This window comes from Hyperoodon ampullatus (genome assembly GCF_949752795.1).
Source record: "Hyperoodon ampullatus genome assembly, chromosome: 10".
In the NCBI taxonomy this organism is placed as follows: Eukaryota; Metazoa; Chordata; class Mammalia; order Artiodactyla; family Ziphiidae; genus Hyperoodon; species Hyperoodon ampullatus.
In genome coordinates, this window is record NC_136923.1 from 60,292,300 (window position 1) to 60,312,466 (window position 20,167).

The 20,167-nt window shown below is 34.4% G+C and overlaps 1 protein-coding gene across 1 annotated transcript in view; it reads right to left on the bottom strand.

The window, feature by feature from the left end:
* KHDRBS2 (KH RNA binding domain containing, signal transduction associated 2) overlaps positions 1–20,167 on the bottom strand; it is a gene marked incomplete at both ends in the record, with an annotated part of 653,704 nt that overhangs the window by 423,137 nt on the left and 210,400 nt on the right. The window contains one exon of the mRNA XM_079713609.1: positions 9,577–9,693. Within this exon, the coding sequence (XP_079569735.1) occupies positions 9,577–9,693 (117 nt within the window). The remainder of the gene's footprint in view (positions 1–9,576; positions 9,694–20,167) is intronic.

A 20,167-nucleotide genomic window follows, 5' to 3' on the forward strand; every position in this document is an offset into this window, starting at 1 on the left:
AAAACTAATAAGGAGAAAGAATACTAAGTCAAATAAACATCACAGCAACTAATGAAATTCAGAACCTGAATTAGTGCTGATAGCACACTTGAGTTAAGTGCAGCATGTCTCTCTAGCACGCCCACTCTGGGCCTATTATCCTCTCAACTCTATCTCCAGATTCCCCAAGCTGTGCTAGAACAAGTTGTCCAATTTTCTCTTCAAAGAACATGGCTTGTATTGGGGTCAAGTTTCAACAATTTAAAACATTTAACAGCATCTTTCTAAAAATATGCAAATAATAACAACAACCTTTTCATCAAAGGCTTTTCTAAGAGATTAAATATGATTATGATTTGACTTTTTAGGTAACCATTACCACTTGGTTTGCTATTAAAATTACTCATAAATTTAAAAATGAGCAAAATAAATCTATTTAGGAAATTTTTCTTTCTTATATCCAATTTTATTAAAGCAATGATATACTCATCTGGATCTACTACCTTGGTTACTAGGTATGTGGGCAAAGCAAAGATAGGGTCCAATGTGAAAAAGTAAAGTGAATATTGACATTTAAAATATATTTATACATATAACAAAAAACTCAGTTTACCCATTTCTCACCATACAGGGAGATAGACCACTAAATATATAATATATATATATATAGCACTAAATAATATAAAGTATACTAATAATATATAAATGTATACCAGTACACAGAATCACCCTAGGATTCTGCTGAGAAATTCTTATCTAATATAGGAAATTAGTAAAAAAGAAATAATGTCAAAGGGTACAGATATTGCAGATAATCTAATGATGCATAATGATGCATCCATTTTCATAACTTGATCCCATGTCTAAATTCTACCATTTATAAAAATATAGGAAATGAATGAGAAAGCAACAAACTCGGTTAAGGTTCTCAGCACAAAAATGTGAATGGTGCTTTTCTTGGCTAAGACAAATCTTCAATGATTCAACTTGGTCAAAAAGAGGGACTAAGAAAGAAAACTGTCCCAATCTTGGTCTGGGGCAATACTTTCAGTAGGGTGCAATTTACTTCCCCTTCTGAGAACCATCTAGCATCAATGATAAAATGCCAGAGCACTTGCTTTGTCAGGTTGTAATAAAATTAAGAAGGCTTACAGAGAAATTAGAATTACCTACCCAATTAACTTTATCTGGTTTTATTAAACCAGATATTCAAAAATGCAAAAACCTTAAACCAGCTTTATGACTAGCCTAATACTTTTTAACTAGAACATTCTGTTTTTGTGTCTGGTCCCTCATAAAATGCCCCTACCAAGAAGAAATCACTAAATTGGCTTTCTTGGAAACCTTTTCCTTTACTGGCAACTTTGAAATAAAACACTAATATGCTTGAACAAATTCAAAATAAATTGCAAATAAAAGCAAACAAAACAAAGAAAAAGAAAAAAAAAACATGTGAAAAACCAAACAAACAAATCTACACAAAAACTCAGGCGAAAAACCAAACAAAGAAACCCACACAAAAACTCAGAAATTATCAAAGTCTGTAATAATTGCCATGAGAGGACAGTAGAAACACAACAAGAGAACAAATCTAGTATTTGGAAAATGGCTAACAAAGTTGAAAATCATTTAATTTTATATATAAAGTAGTACAAATGTGTTGCAGTTATATAGTGTTGCATAACTAACCATTTTATTTTTGTGCATGGATTCTGCAGGTGAGGGATTTAGACAGAGCACAACGGGGCTAACTTGTATCTGCTTCCAGATTCTGGGGCTGCAGACAGGAGGACTTGGGCCGCAGTGACCGCTGCCGTCATCTGTTGGGCGCCTTATGTGCACCTCCAGGGCCTGGACCACGATGAGGCAAAGGCTGAGCTCCTCTGGGACTTCCCACTGGCACCTGCAAGGCAGACTCAGGATTGTCAGCATCCTCACCAGGCAGCTTAGAGCTCCAAGAGGGGGTGTTCTTGCAAATGAGGCGGGGGGAGCACTGAATCCCCTTCCGCTCAGAAATCCGGATACAACCCCTCCTCTGCAGTTACAAGCAGGTCACTAAAACACCCAGACTCAAGGGGAAGAGAATTAGACCCTATGCATCTCTCTCTAAAAACAGTGTCAAAAATTTTTCAGCCATCTTTAGAACAGCCACAGAATGTGGAATTTTAAATATTCCCTTTCTATATGGAGTAAATCTCATTTGAATTTTGGTTGTAGTATTTTGAGGTGGAGAGTACAGCTCAAGACAAAAAGATAGGCCTTCCTCAGTAGTAGAGAAGATACATATTATAATTCTGGATTATAAAATGTTAAATGTCTAGAAATTTCTCTGTCTTCTATTTTTTAATAGCTTAATACATTTTTTAAAATCCTGCAGCATGGTGTGAGAAATTTTGATTCTGTGATTCCCTCATTTCACTCCTCATGGGAAGCAAGTGTTTTCCCAATAACAAGTGACAAGTGACAATAGAGGGAAAATGACTGCACTAGTAACATTAAAAATGTATAATCCTTGGTTTATGGCTGAGACATTAGGTCCTTGAAAGTTTTCAAATAGCAGGTCTTAACTACAAAAATTATAAAATAAATCTATAAATTGGTCTAGTTGTGAATAAAGTTAGCCCAGATGAAATTAACAATTCAAAATAATATATAACTTTGATTCACTATACATAAAACATCACCACATCAGGCTCTGTCATTCCAGGGTGGACAAAGAATGTCACCTGCCATATCAGTAAACAAAGGATGTGTGACCATCAAGCCATCAGCCACTGCAGCCGCCCCCGACTATGCATCCTGAGGGGACTCAGGATGGAAAAAACAGAATATTGTCCCTAGATAGTTAAGGTGCATATCAAAGGAATAATTTCATTGAGCCCACACTTTTGTATCTTTCCATACATAGGCGATTGATAAATTCATTAACTTGAGAGGTCTGGATTTACTTTAGTTAACAGTAATCTTTTGATGTTCCAACTACCTGTTTTTTGTTGCAAAAACTCCCATATAACCTGGCTCCTCCCTTACCTCTTCAGAATGGTCCCTCAGAGATGTCTGAAAGGCTGACTCCCGGGCTTAGGTCCTCAGTTTGTCCACTGAATAAAACATAATTCTCAACTTTTAGGTGGTGCAATCTTTTTACAGTCAATACCAGCTTATGAACAATTGAACCTGGACAGATTTATGACTTTTTTTTTCATTCCAAGGTCAAAGCACAGTACAGTGAATGACAGACTATTTATATATAAAGAGTTGAAGATGTTAATATGAAAATATTATTTCTCACTAACATCATGATACAGTTCACTCTTCAACTCAAATCTAACTATTTTAATTGTTTGGTCACTTTGAATCCAAAATAGGTTGAAATAACCTTGTATTGGTTACCATTGAAACACAAGTTTCATTGCGTCCTCACAAAATAGGTATTTGTAATGCAATGTTCCTTCTCACATATGCTACTGTTCAGGGGAGGCTTTTAGTCTGGTTCTCCAACTTCTCAGAATTCAGATCAGAGAAACAGAAGAATGCAGAGAATAAATAAAAAATAAAATCTCACCCATCTATAACTTATGATACATTCCTTGTCCTTCACACACTCAAGTGATATTTAAGCAAAATATGCATATTCCTCTATCTTTGTTAGGAAGCCAAGATGGGCAAGGCATTCTTTTCTGCAGAAAGGAGACTGAGAAAGAAATGTTGTTGATTTACTGCGCAGTTTATTAGGGGCAGAGCTAAAATTAAAATCAGAGTGTTCAGACTCTTGATTTTGTGGGATTACAAACTGCTTTGTTGTTCGGAATATTACCAAGTTGAAAGAGGAGTTTACAGTCTCAGCTTGGCTGACAAGCAGTGAGCATGGTGTCACCCCTGTACTGTGGGATTTGAGGTTTGATGTGAGGCTCAGTCAAGAAGCCAAACAGGGGAAGGACACTGGGCCCAGGGTTCGCACTCACATTGCCCACGAGGCAAACAGTACCACTTCGAAGGTTTTAGTTGATTTTATTGTTGATGAAAATCAATCTTGCCATGAAATCCAAAAGGATTTACTAAAGTAGCCATCACCAAATACAGAAGATAGAGTATAAAATAGAAACTGCTTATGGTATTAGCACATCAAAGAGAGAAAGGCTTGCCTTCAGAATGATCACACATTTTCAAATAAAACTCTACCAAACAGCACTTCACTTTAAACATGTTTTAAGACCACATGTTTTAAGACCACACCCCATAATTTCAACATAGCTTATTAATAAAAATGCCAAAATACCTTTCATTACAACGAAATTTATTGGCAACCTAGTTATTTGTGATTTCCACTTAAGGACACTGAATACCTATGCAAGAAATTTGCTTTCCTCCTGTTTCCTCACTTACCTGCATGTGTTCAGGCTTTGATTTTCCCTAACCTCTCCTAACCGTTTTTCTTGGCGATAACATGTTTGTTTCTCACTCTTTTCAAAGATAAGGGTTTAGAACCACTGCCTCTTCTGTTCTCCCTCTCCAATCTCTGCCATCAGTATCACTAAAAATAGCAGCACTCTATCCAAAGCACCACGGTTCCCCTCAAGATTTCACAGAAGCAACTGATGGTGAGGCCGGCAGCTCCGTGGTTACTGAGAATAGGCCATATGCTGCTTGGAGGACTCAGACTTCAAAGAATTTCTGAGCTGCCAGTTAATTTCCTGAGGTATTTTGAAATATTGCAAACACACTGTATATTTTTACTTTCTAGATTTCTCTGAGAATACCTTTTATCATCACAATTGAAAAGTTAGCTTCTATTCAAGAATTTCTGGATTTTTTATATATTTTTTTAAATTTATAGTGTGAGTTGACATATTCTGGGATCTGACCAGTATGGGAATGAAATATAAGGTAGGGTTTTGCTACTGGATATTACTGCATTTTGTTTTGTTTTGTTTTTTGTTTCCTTCCTTTGCTTATAGAGCTATTGGCTAGGTGAACTAAACTAAAATGAGTGTTTCTCTGCCAGAGTCAAAAACAAAATAAAAACATTAAACTTGTTAGAATATTAGTACTACACTAGACCACAAGAACTGTTTTCCATATCATACTTTCCACCTATTAATTCAAAGATTTATAATTTCTTGTTTTTTTTTTTTAAGGAAGTGTTCGATCAGGATATTTAATTTAATTAAAAATTCTGTGAGGGCTTGAGTCATGTCTAATATTATCTTCTATGAAGCCTGATATTTTACCTGTTGTTGAGCATGCAGCAGAGATGGAAGAAATATTCTTGCATAGTTATTTTGTCCTGACTTAGATAACTATCCAAATATCTCCTTTTATCTTAAAGAAAAGCTCAAGTTTAAGATATACATTTTGTAGCACCTTAACAGCATAACCAATACAGAAAAACAATCTGCATTATTTCCTAGAAATTTGAGGCAAGCTAGTCACTGCAAACAAGGCTATTAAACAAACACATTTGTCTACAAAAGCAGGTGCCTGACGCTGGGCCTGAGGAGCAGGCTGCGGGTTCAGGCTTTGCTGGTGAGCGCAGAAGGGGCACCTAGTGATGCTTCAGGCATTTATTTATTTTTTCATTCAATAGAATGTGAAAAACAGGCTTGCAGTTTTGTGTTGACCTCCTTAATGCCTGCTGATATAAACTTTAAATAAACAAAACTAACCTTTGTAGGCTTGAGCTACCAAGTACCACTCAATTGAATATATGCTGTTTTTCATTTCCTATTTCTATGAGATTTGCTTTTGAACAAACACAAGACAAAAAGAGAAGGTATCCTTAAATCTTGAGACTCCATGGCTCATAGCGTATTCACTGGGGCCCTAAAAGTCAGCAAATGTATCTCTCTTATTCTTTCAATCTCTCTCTCTCTGTATATGTGTTTATATTGTACTTCATATATAGGTAAGTATATAAATGCCATACATGTAGGTAGATAAATAATACATATATATTTCATTCATATATATACACACCTGTGTGTATAAATATATACATACATTTACATATTTGTACATGTGTGTTTGGACAACTATATTTCAATGCCTATTAGAAATTCACATAGACATGTTGAGTGTGTAGTTAAACACATGAAACTAGAACCTGCAGGAGAGACTGGGAGCTGGATGTACACAAATGGAATGAGATCATGAAGAGAAGAAAGAAGTCTGAAGACCAAGTCCTGGGCTTGGAGGTCTGGAAGAAGAAGAGGATCCAGTCACAAGAACTGAGGAGGAGACAATGAAGAATGAATGAGAGTGGACCTGCCCTGTTGGTGGGAATGTAAATTGGTGCAGCCACTGTGGAAAACAGTATGGTGTTTCTTCAAAACATTAAAAATAGAACTATCATATGATGCAGGAATCCACTCCTGGGTATTTTTCCAAAGAAAACAAAAACACTAATTCAAAAATATACATGCACTCTAATGTTCATAGCAGCATTATTGAGCAAAAGCCAAGATATGGGAAGCAACCTAAGTGTGCATCAATAGATGAATAGAATAAGATGTGGTATATAGATATAGATATATAGTGTAATGTTACTCAGCTATTAAAAAAATGAAATCTTGCCATTTGTAACAACATGGATGGACCTAGAGGGTATTATGCTAAGTGAAATAGATGGAGATAGACAAATACCATATGATTTCACTTACATACGGAATCTAAAAATCAAAACAAATGAACAAACATAACAAACAAAAACAGAGTCATAGATTCAGAGAACAAACAGGCAGTTGCCAGAGAGCAGGGAGGGGAGAGTGGAGAGAAATAAGTGAAGGAGATTAAGAGGCACAAACTTCCACTTATAAAATAAATGAGTCACAGGTATGAAATGTACAGTGTGGGGAATATAGTCAATAATTATGTCATATCTTTGTGTGGTGACAGATGGTAACTTATTGTTGTGATCATTTTGAAATGTATAGAAATATGGAATTTCTATGTTGTGGCCCAGGAACTAACAGTGTTTCAGGTCAATTATACTTCAAAAACAAACAAAACAAACACCTAGAAAAAGAGATCAGATTTGTGGTTACCAGAGGCATGGGGTTGGGGGAGGGGGAACTGTAGGAAAGTGGTCATATGTACAGACTCCCAGTTGTAAGACAAATAAGTACTCAGGATGAAATGTGCAACATGATGACTGTAGCTAATAACACTGCTGTATGATACATAGGAATGTGAAGAGCATTAATCCTAAGAGTTCTCACCACAAGGAAAAAATAATTTTTCTTTATCTCCTATTTTATATCTATGAGATGACGAATGCTCACTTAACTTATTGTGATCATTATTTCATGATGTATGTAAGTCAAATCATTATCCTGTACACCTTAAACTTATACAGTCCTCTATGTTAATTGTACCTCAATAAAACTGCAAGGGGGGAAAAAGGCAAGATTAGGAGATTTTAAAAAGAAGTGATACAATTAGCCAATAAATGCATGCAACAGTCAAAGTTATTAATAAATTAAAAATTTAAATTTAAAAAAGGATGGATGAGAGCAACTGATTGCAAATAACATTCCCAAAGAATTTTGCTATGAAGGTCAGCAAAGAAATTAGGTGGTAGCTAAATGGGAATAAGTATGGTTATAAACAAAAATATGGCTACAGTTGCCAGGATAGTTATAAAGACACAGATTCTCCTTCAGAGTCATCACACTTGCATTCTCTCTCATTCTGATTTTTCTTGGGTTGGTTCCTTCTCATAATCCAGTGCTCTACTTAATCATCATACAAAACTACTACTCCCATCATTAACCTCTTTGCCCTTCCTGTTTTATTTTAATCCATAACAATTATCAATGCCTGAAAGTAGAAAATTTATTTATTCACTTATTTATTGTCTGTCTCTCCCACTGGGATGCAAACTCCAGGAGGAAATTTTTTTTCTCTCACACTTATTACTGTGAACTAGAACTGCAATGACACATAGTGTGACACATAATGTATTATTTGTAAATAATTACAAATATTTCTGTAATTAATGCAGGAATATATGCCCGTGTCACTCTATAAATACACACAGACACATATATACACTTCCACTGCAGAATCAGATGAGTTTTACTTATTTGCTAGAAATATAAAATCACATAAAATATTCCTTTCTGTTAAGATCACGTGACAGAGAAGCAAAATAGCAGCATAGCAATAAAAGTTTTACCTAGGATTTATTTTTATTTTAATCAAGTGTTTACTAAGGTAATTTTTTTCACACCCATGTCTGTGGTTTTATTTCAGCCATGCTGTCCTTAGCAGTTAAAGTCTTATCTACATTCCAAAAAGCATATTGTATAGTGGAATACATTATTATTGATGTTGTTGCTATTAAATGTTTTCATTTTCTTTCATGTTTTAAAGGAGCAATGAAAATACTCAAAGCAGAAACAAACATGATGGATCACCCAAAAAGTAATCAATATAGAAACAGGACTTTGTAACGGGTAATATCAGTAAATTAAACCTAATGGAAACTTAATAGAACAAAATTTTTTCCTTGCTAGATTTTCAAATACTTATGCTGGTACCTAACATGCTCACAGGAAAAAAAAAAAGAATCCAATATGAACAGGAAAAAATGTCCAAATACATGGGAATGAAAAATATACACTTATTTGCTTTTAAAAAAATATGGAGAGACTACGCAGTGACTCTGGGTATGCAAAGCTGACTAGGATATTTCTCTGGCCCATGGAAGCTAACAGTTTAATGAGAGAAACAGAAAATTTCAATAAAATATGTTTTATGGTTAAATAAGCCTATTACAGGAGTTCAGGAGACCCAAATCTTAAAGAATGTGTGAGAGAATAAAAGCATGAAAAATGAAGTTTCTGTTGTAAGACTCTGAGATATCTGGAGAACATATAACAACAACAACAACAAAAATTAAAGAATATAAGAAAATACAGACATAGATACTTTTTGAATAAATCTCTATAAATAGTTATTTTAACACAGAATACTAACACAGCAAAAATCGCTATCACTTTATAAAATGGGAAAATGATGTAGTTCAGATGCAAAATAAATCACTTCAAATATCCAAGTTGATAATAATTTTTAGCTTATTTTTCTTTGGGGATCAGGTGAGTTGTTTAATATCATTGAAGCATTTCAAAACGTAAGTGAAATTCTCTTAGATTTGCAGATAAGTATTTGAAATTGCTTCAGGTAAGAGGATCTGAGTGAAATAGATCAGAGAGATAAAATGAGGAAATGATACAGTGGATGGGATGAGGCGATACAGCTGAAGAAAAAACAGGGATCGTGTCAGGGAATTAAAGAAAATGAGTACACACTTATAGAAACATCCTACGGAGGACACAGAAAAAAAATGAAAAGATTTGACAGCAACCTGCACAGAGGACTGAAAAGAATAAAAATACAGAATTACATGTTTTGGGAGAAAAAGACCAGTAATTGATTTTTATGAAAATAGAAGAGACAACAGAAAGTGCAACAGAGTAGTCCCAAAGGGTAAAATTCATGGGACATAATTGGAGGACAGCTAATATTTGCTTGTAAATGTGACCATCCTGTTACAGGTAACTCCCTGTGCGTGTTAAGTATCAAATTCAAAGTTCATACCTTTGCTTTATCTCTCATTGATCCTTTGCCCAGGATAGACATTTTAGCACCTGTTTCTTCCTGTAGCCTCTTCAAGGAGTTTCCTCTTGGTCCAAGCAATTTCCCCACAAAATTGAACTAGGAAACAAAATCCATAGAATGTCTGTTTTAAATAGAGAAAAGTAATAATTTACACCAAGCATAACTGATGGGTTATGGGTTTTTCAATCTTTACCATGTAGAAGAGAGTTATGCCATTCAGATACCCAAACACACACACACACACACACACACACACACACACACACACACACACACACACAGAAAACCATCTCAGACCTCTAAGATCAGATCCACTTTTAAAAAGACACTTCTTTCCAAAGGAATGCCAAAGTCAGCAATATTTTGAACATATCATTTACTCATATAATCACATAGATAAATAATTACTGAAGAATGAAATTAGGGAGAAACACTAGGGTTTACAAAAATTTTAAAGGCTTTTTCTCTCCAATCGATTATTGAAATAAAAAAAACAATTTTAACATGTCTATGCACATTCAAAATTGCAAAAGTTAATATTTTTAATTTTTAAAGTAAACTTTAATATTTATGTTTGATAAGTATTGTCTATGCCTATAATATTCCATTCCAAATTTCATGATTGGAAATAGAGATTCAACTGTTCTTCAATCTTACCTTCTCTATGTTAAAGAGTTGTTCTAAGGATCAGCAAATAAAATATGTGAACACATACAGAAAAGTTTAAAATGCTAGATAGAGTATATGTACAAAACCGTTTGCCTAAATGGAAAATTCTGGAGGTGGGGGGACCTATCTAATTTATTTAATAATCCTAAAATATGGTTAAAAACAAGGAAACTAAAAGCAGTTATGAGAGTATGTTGCCAGCCACTAAAGGAACAGCACCACACCAAATTGCTCAGGCAATCACTCACTCATTAATTTTAAAAATACAAAAGGCTTAAATTGCACTAAAAACTATGTTGGACACATGAAACAGAGAAAAGTAAAATTAGGTAACTGTCTTCTAAATCAGAGTTATTCTATTTTTTAAACCCGTGATCCCAGAGTAAGAAATAAATTACATTTAATGGTAAAAGATTAAATGCTTTCCCCCTAAATCCAGGATAAAGTAAAGATACCTGTTCTTACCACAGCTATTTAGTGCTGTACTGGAGTGTGGATTGCCATATCTATTGGCAAGTAAGGTAAACAGAACAATATAAAGTTCAGAAAGACCATGCTTAGATGGTCAAACTGATTTTCAACAAAGGTGCCACATACATAATAAAGGCCATATATGACAAACCCACACCTAATAACATCATATTTAAAGGTGAAAAGCTTAAATCATTCCCTCTAAGATCAGGATGCCCACTCTCACCACTTTTATTCAACCTAGTTTTTGAAGTCCCAGCTACAGCAACCAGAGAAGAAAAGGAAATAGAAAGAATCCAAATTGTAAAGGAAAAAGTAAAACTGTCACTGTTTCCAGATGACATGATACTATACATAGAAAATCCTAAAGATGCCACCAGAAAACTACTAGAGTTCATCAATGAATTCTGTAAAGTTAAAGGATAACAAAATTAATATACAGAAATCTTCGCATTTCTATACACTAACAATGAAATATCAGAAAGAGAAATTAAGGAAACAATCTCATTTACCATTGCATTCTTCCTGGTTCACTCTTGGGAGATTGTACACAACTCTGTTGTGGTTTAAGTCACTAAGTTTGTGGTAATTGTTACAGCAACAGTAGAAAATTAATATACTAAGGAAAGAAGGAACTGTCTAATGTAGAGCATAACAGCCTCTCCATAATAAGAACAGTGAAATTGCTTTGTACACCATAGCAAAAATAAATAAATACAGATGGATTATAGACTTAGGTCTGAAAGGCAAATTTTAGAATTTCCTCATAGGAGAAATTATAAGGAAATAATGTCTAAGAGTTCTAAAACAAGATGTAAAAATATGCTAAGAGTAAAATAAAATCTTGATTAAATTAAGAATATCTGTTCATTAAAATATACCATAAGAAAAGCAAAAAATATAAGTCACAAATTTGGAGACTATTTACATTATATGTTAAGAATAAATCATTAGTTTACAATCCCAAGTATAAAACTGTAAGGAAAAGACAAACAAAAGATAATAGGTATAATCATGAAGAAGGAAGAGAACGGCCAAAGAAAAAGTGAATATTCAACCTTATTAACAGTTAAACAAAAATCAAATTAAGACCACAGTGAGATCCCATTTTACACACACTATGGTGGTAGAAATAAGAAGTCAGAAACCAAACACTGACCAGTATGTGGAGCCACAGAGACTAATATACACTGCTTGTAGGACTGTGAGTAAGTACAACCCTGCTGGCATCATCCTGTAAATCTGTAAATGCATTTAACCTATGCCTCACATACCCATTCTCAGGTATATTCTCTAGAGAAATCTTAGCATGTGTACAAGAATGTTCAAAGTCTCAGGCTTGTAGGAACAAAAATAACTGGGGAAAAACATCAATTCAGTGGTGGTGTGCCCTCACCTGGACACCACACCAACACGTGTCCATACCTCAGACACGTGCACAGGACTCCTTATGATGTGCTTCCTTTGGTGCTGGATTCTGCCAGTGACAGAAGGTTGCATGAGATTTAGAAGGTGAACATGAACTGCAGGCCATTACTCCTGGCAAATCACGGCGGTCAGACACGGCTGCTTACTGACCTCCACATGAGTCCTACTCTGTTGATACGGCAGCCCCACAGACCACTCCACAGGCCCAGTCCCAGGTCCTTGAAGGCGTGGGGCTCAGATCTTCACGTCGCCTAGTGGCAGCCTTCCTAATGTCCCTTCCCCCGTCTTCCAAGAGTCATGTCAGTCCTGAATTACACATTATAACTCTTATGTAGAGAGTGGATTCCATTTTCCCATCAGAACCATGACTGATACAAATGAATAAGTACATTGCCACATACCCATAGTGGAATATTTACAGCAGTGAACATAAATTACCCATAACTATATGAAATCTCATGAACAAGTTCTAGAAATAAAACTTTGAGTGAAAAATTCAAGCTCTAGACATATGACACTTTTTATAAAACTCAACAAGCAAAGTTCAACAATATTTTAATTATGAATATATGCATGAGTAGTACATCCAATTTTTAAATAACAGGTATAATAATAAACACAAAATTCAAGATCTTAATAACTCTGGGAATGGATAGTAGGGAACGTGATCAAAGGGAAACAAACAGGTCGTGTCAAAGCAATAGGTAATATTTTAGACTGTACCTTAGAGGTTCATGAGTGTTCATTTTATTTTTTCACACTCTACTCGAAAATTATACATATACTTTGAATACGTTGACTATTGTAAAACTTTTAAAAGAAAGCAAATAGAGCAATCCAGTTGAGTAAAATTTGATTGAACTTCTAGTACTCTGTTTCAGAACCTTCTTGTCCTTTTGCAGGTAGTAGTAAAACTTCAAATTCAAAAATACCAAAGCACTCAAACTGATGTCTCCATTGGGATGTTTATGACTCTGAAAGGAAGAGGTAGCATTTTAGGCAGTCTTGGCTGAAGACAGGTTATTGACAAAATATATACATAGTCCCAACTCTCAGAAGTTTGTCCTCTGCCTTGATTATTGTGACATATTTTTCAACATCTATTTCAATACAGTAGCTTTATTTTTAACCAATGTCCAATTTGAAACCAAATTGTGCTGAAGCTGTAAGAGAGACATCACCTTTAATTCTTTCACAAACTCTACTTTTGGGAATAGAATACAAACATCCAACAGAATGAATATGTTGTATAATCAGAGATTTAATTTCACAAATTAACAGAAAATATGTTTCTTGATTAACATTAATTATGTAACTTTTTAAAGCCATCAGTTATTCTTTTAATGTGTTTTTATAATTTATAAATGTGCAATTTACCATTTGCTTTTGGAAAATAAAGTATTTTATTTTTTTAATAATAGTTGAAATTTCCTGAAGTGATTTCATCTCTTCCCTAATATCTGGAGTTTTTAGAGCCAACACTGGGGAATGGCTCAGAGGGCATTTTTTTAATACACAACTATTATTTGGATAAGTGAAAATGCCCCAACATCAGTGAATATGTAGAGCACAATTCTTATGAGCGTGGTTCTGAAGCCTGATTTCATGGGTTTGTAAATTCACTAGCTGTACCAATTTGGCTATATTGCTTACATTCCCCTAAGCTTCATTTTTCTTATCTGTAAGTAGAGATAATAAAAATAATAATACATGCACAATAAGAGCTAGACAAATATAGGCTGTTATTATTACATTATTATTGTTTCGGTAGATTGTAATTGTACCTGACACCTCTAGTGAAGTTTGACTTTGGTAATCCTTAATTCTTTTATTATTTTTATATTGTTAATATTTTGTTTTTTGTATTTATTATGTATTATATTGTTATAACTATTGATCTCTATTACTTGCTATAATTAACCACTTTGAATGTTCACCATGTACCAAGCACACCCTGCTGAGTCCCCCACGTGGAGGAGCTCATAGCTCATGCACGTGGGGTGGCAAGAAGGGGCTGCCTACACCACAACCAGGGCGCCTCCCTCCAAACTCCCACAAAGAACACTGCCAGCCCACCTCTCTCCCTCTTCCTCGCTCAAGTGGACTTGTTTTCAGGAAAGACTGGACACCATTTCTGTTTGAGATTTTAACACATCAGAAGTAATCGTGAAGCTGATCACATATTTTTGAACTTGTGCTTAGGTTTTGGAAATTTATTTTTAGATTAGTTCTGAAAATAGCCAGTAGAAAATTTGTGTTCTGACAAGACAGTGCCATTCCTCTGCTTTCAGTCTATGTGCAGTCCCCCTTCAAAGAAAGCCAAGTGAGATAATCATGACAGGTGAATGATCAGTTCGCTGACAATGGTTGGTCCTAACCTTTTCGTTAGAGCAAATCTCTTTTGTACACAGAAAATAACTCAAGAACTACACAACAGTGCCTTCAATATTTAGCCACAAGTTGGTAACTTGGGAATCTCTAGATTCTTAAGACTCAATAGAGTGAACACTCAATAGAGTGTTTTCAGTATGTTAAATATCTTCAAATAATTTCAAAGTATTTTATCCACATGTGTTTTAAGAAAATTAAATTTGTGTACGTAATATTCATGTATGATTAATGTTGAAGTCATTAAGCTGTTGTTTTGTAATAATTTTATATTCAAAATTTTTTGAGCATTTTAATCAGATTTTTAATTTTTTTCCAAAAGCAAAAATTTAAACTGTGTCAAGTAAAATTAATAGAAAGAACATATTTCAGTGAGTTTGTAAAGTGACAAAACATAATTTGGGGCAAATCAAATGTTTATCATAAAACTAGGGACACTTTAAGAAAAATATTTTAGGAACATTTTTAACAGAGTGAATCCAAGAACAGTTTTAAATCAGGTAAATATAAATTTAATAATATTGGGCATACATATTTCAAAATTTACCAATTCAACCAGGATACCCTAGAATGTCTTATCTATAGACTCCCATTTGCTCTTTCCTTATTATTAATATATTTCCTCATGATTAATAATATCTGACAAATACTTGGATGAAATAAACCTGTTAACAGGTGGCATTTTTCTAGTCACCTGTTTATAAACTAATTCCAGCAACTCCATTCCTTCTCAACTAAGAGAGGTGTTGAACCTTATCTAGTTTTCTCCTTTGTGGGCACCATGTCTATACCTGCTTTGTGACAAAGGGCAGTGTTGACCATCTGGCCACTTGTGAAGAGTCTCCTGATGCCACCCCTGCTCCTTCTTCTTCTTTCATAGGACACAGCTGGACTTGAACGCCCTCACCTCCTGATTCTCAAATTCCTCTTGTCCTCATCTGTTCATACCTGAACACTATTTTTATCTCCATCCTAATCCTGATTTGGGGATGAATCCTTTTCTTAACTGGTAAGACTTCACAGAGCTGCTGTTCCGCGCTTTGGGAACTCAACATTAAATCAGTGTTTACTAGTCCATCCCTGTGCTTGCTGCTGTTAAAAAAATGTAAAGCAATTCGGGGCAGACTGCACAAAGAGAGACCACAGTTGCAGATCAAAAAATAGCCTTCTTGTATAAATAGATAGGAAAAGACAACATTTCAGGTACTCACCACAGCAATCATCAAAGAACATTGGTAATCAAGGGAATAGAGATTTATTCAATCATAAAAATATCAAGCTATGTCTGTAGAATTAAATAACACCATTTGGAATTTACAGAGTACTCTATAAGAGAAAACTACTTTCAATTTAACAAAATAGACAATGATGAGTATTCAAGAATATAGGGAAGAAAAATAAGAATGTTTTATAGAAGTGGTGAGAGTGGGCATCCTTGTCTTGTTCCAGATTTTAGCAGAAAGGCTTTCAACTTTTCACCATTAAGTATTATATTGGCTGTGGGTTTGTCATAAATAGCTTTTACTATTTTGAGATATGTTCCCTCTATCCCCACTTTGGTAAGAGTTTTTGTCATGAATGGACGTTGAATTCTGTAAAATGTTTTTCTGCATCTATTGAGATGATCATGTGGTTTTTGACTTTTCTTTTGTTAATGTGGTGTATCACATTTATTGATCTGCATATGTTGAACTGTCATTGTGAACTTGGGATGAATAACACTTGGTCATGGTGTATGACCTTTTTTTATGTGTTGTTGGATTTGGTTTGTTAATATTTTGTTGAGAATTTTTCCATCTATAGTCATCAAAGATATTGGCCTGTAATTTTCTTTTTTGGTTGTCTTTGTTTTTCTGGTTTTGGTATCAGGATGATGGTGGATTCATAGAATGTCCTTGGCAGTGTTCCCTCCAATTCAACTTTCTGGAAGAGTTTGAGAAGGATCAGTATAAGTTCTTCTTTGTATGTTTGGTATAATTCATCTGTGAAGCCATCTGGTCTTAGACTTTTGTTTGTAGGGATTTTTAAAATTACAGATTCTATTTCAGTTCTAGTGATTGTTCTGTTCAAATTATCTATTTCTTCTTGATTCAATTTTGTTGGGCTGTATGTTTCTGGCAACTTGTCCATTTCTTCTAGATTGTCAAATTTGTTGGCATATAATATATATATGCCAATATATAATTATATATATATAATTGTTCACAGTATTCCCTTATTTTTTGGTAATTCTGTGTTATCAGTTGTTATGTCTCCTTTTTCATTTCTTATTTTGTTTGTGTTCTCTCTCTTTTCTTCTTGGTGAGCCTGGCCAGAGGCTTGTCAGTCTTATTTATCAGACAAGAAAAACAAATAAAAGGTATCCAAATTGGAAGGGAAGAGGTAAAATTGTCATTATATGAAATGGTATGATACTATATATAGAAAACCATAAAGGCTCCATACAAAAACTACTAGAACTGATAAATGAATTCAGCAAGGTAGCAGGATACAAGGTTAACATACAGAAATCAGTTGCATTTATTTACACTAACAATGAAATATCAGAAAGGGAATGTAAAAAAGAGTACCTTTTAAAATTGCAACACAAAAAAATAAAATAGTTAGGAATAAACCTCCCCAAGGAAGTGAAAGACTTATACACTGAGAACTAAAAAACATTAATAATGGAAACTGAAGATGATTCAAAGAAACGAAAATATATGACATGCTCTTGGATTAGAAGAATTAATATTGTTAAAATGACCATACTACCCAAAGATTTAATATGATTTAATATGATCCTTATCAAATTACCCATGACCTTTTTCACAGAACTAGAACAAATAATCCTAAAGTTCGTATGGAACAATAAAAGACCCAGAATTGCTAAGGCAATCCTGAAGAAAAAAAACAAAGCAGGAGACATAGCCATTACAGTCTTCAGACAATACTACAAAGCTACAGTAATCAAAACAGTGTGGTTTTGGCACAGAAACAGACATACAGATCAATGGAACAGAATAGAGATCCCAGAAAGAAACCCACACACCTACGGTCAATTAATCTTTGACAAAGGAGGCAAGAATATGCAAAGGGAAAAAGTCTCTTCAGCAAGTGGTGTTGGGAAAGTTGGACAGCTGCATGTAAATCAATGAAGTTAGAACACACCCTCTCACCATATACAAAAATAAACTCAAAATGGCTTAAAGACTTAAACATAAGACATGGCACCATAAAACTTTTAGAAGAGAATATAGGCATAACATTCTCTGACATAAATAGTACAAATGGTTTCTTATGTCAGTCTCCCAAGGCAATAGAAATAAAACTAAAAATAAACTAATGTGGCCTAATTAACTTACAAGCTTCTGCAAAGCAAAAGAAACCATAAACAAAGTGAAAAGACAACCTAAAGAATGGGAGAAAATATTTGCAAATGATGCAACTGACAAAGGTTTAATTTCCAAAATATACAAACAGCTCATATGAGTAAACAACAACAACAACAAAACAAACAACCCAATCAATAAATGGGCAGAAGACCTAAAGAGACATTTCTCCAAAGAAGAAATACAGATGTCCAATAGACACATGAAAAGATGCTCAACATCGCTAATTGTTAGAGAAATGCAAATCAAAACTACAATGAAGTACCACATAACACCATTCAGAATGGCCGTCGTTAAAAAGTCTACAAACAGCAAATGCTGGAGAGGGTGTGGAGAAAAGGTGACCCTCCTGTACTGTTGGTGGGAATGTAAATTGGTGCAGCCACTCTGGAAAACAGTATGGAGGTTCCACAGAAAACTAAAAATAAAATTACCATATGATCCAGCAATCCCACCCCTGTGCAAATCCAGACAAAACTATAATTCAAAAAGATATATGCACCCCTATGTTCATAGCAGCACTATTCACAATAGCCAAGACATTTGGAAACAAAATAAATGTCCATCAACAGATGAATGGATAAAGAAGATGGGGTGCATATGTAAAATGGAATACTACTCAGCCATAAAAAAGACAGAATTAATGCCATTTGCAGCAACATGGATGCAACTAGAGATTATCATACTAAGTGGAGTAAGTCAGAAAGAGAAAGACAAATACCATATGATATCACTTATATGTGGAATCTAAAATACGACACAAATGAACCTATTAATGAAACAGAAACAGAATCAGAGACATAGAGAATAGACTGGTGGTTGCCAAGGGGTAGAGGGTAAGAGTGGGAGTTTGGGATTAGCAAATGCAATCCGGTATTATAGAATGGATAAACAATAAGGTCCTACTGTAGAGCACAGGGAACTATATTCAAAATCCTGTGATAAACCATAACGGAAAAGAATATGAAAGATAATATATACATGTATACATTCTCTTTCATATTCAATTACTCTTGCTTGTCATAAGATGAAACAATTCCATTTCAGAAGGAAGTACTTGAATTTGAAGGAAGCATACACAGCTAGAGAAAAAGAATCCATCTATATCAATTATAAACATGTGGGTCCTTTAATATGTGTTGGTGGGGTTTACCTTGTGCATAATCAATATTTGCCTCAAGTTTCAAAATAACATGATGTATGTTAAAGTCACACCATAGTTTACATAATGGTTGGGGTTTTATAGAAATGGCAAAAAACTTGAGAACATGCTGATAAAAACTGAACATGAATTTTTAAAATGTAAACACACACAATTAATGTCCCATTGGTTCTGCTATAAATAATCCTTCAATATGTTTGAGCACTTGTATGTGCAAATCATAGTCTCCTTTCATAGGCAACTAAAGTGCATTTGGTCATGTTTTAAATGTTTTTCATCCTGTGTGGAGTGTCTGGAAATGTCTCCTGAGCCCATCTTTGCCATATTTATACAACTCTAAGGGCACCTTCCCCAAGCTCAAGGTATTTTTATTTGAAAAGATACATTTAAAACTCTATTATTTAGTGAAAAGTATCAACATTAATAACCCTAATCATAATTACTACTACGATTCAAACCCAAACCCTAATTTGTTCAGTGTGTACAACTGCCAATAAAAACTGTTTCTAGAGCACCACACAGATGAGACTGCCATAGAGTCATGATGACTAAATGTTTTCTCAGCACAGTGACACGTAGGTACATAATTCTTCTTTCATCCAAATTTTTGCACATTTAATTGCTTAACAGATACTTCTTTGGCCTTTTAAATAGTCACAAAAATAACAGCTTAATACTTGCTATATTCTTATATTTCAGAATTTTAAAAACCTTTAAATAAACCACAGTTGTGCCATTGTATAGAATCCTGAAAGTGTCACATATGTCTCTTAAAAACTGCATTTACATGTCCAAAATAGTGATGTTTGTTCTTTACAAGTCTTCTTCCTCTCCACACAATGTCATGACGTCAGTATATGAGCTTATATTTGATTAGGACATAATCATTCAAGAAGAATTTATTGAGCATCTACTATGTGCCAGGCACAAGGAATGGAGAAGGGCAAAAAACAGAGTTCCTTGACCCTATGGAGCTTACTTTCCATTCTAATTATACATTTATTTTCAACTTAAACATAGTTAAATAGCCAACTGCTTTTCAGTTTCTGGGTTGGTATCTAGTTTTTTCAAGGTTTAGGCT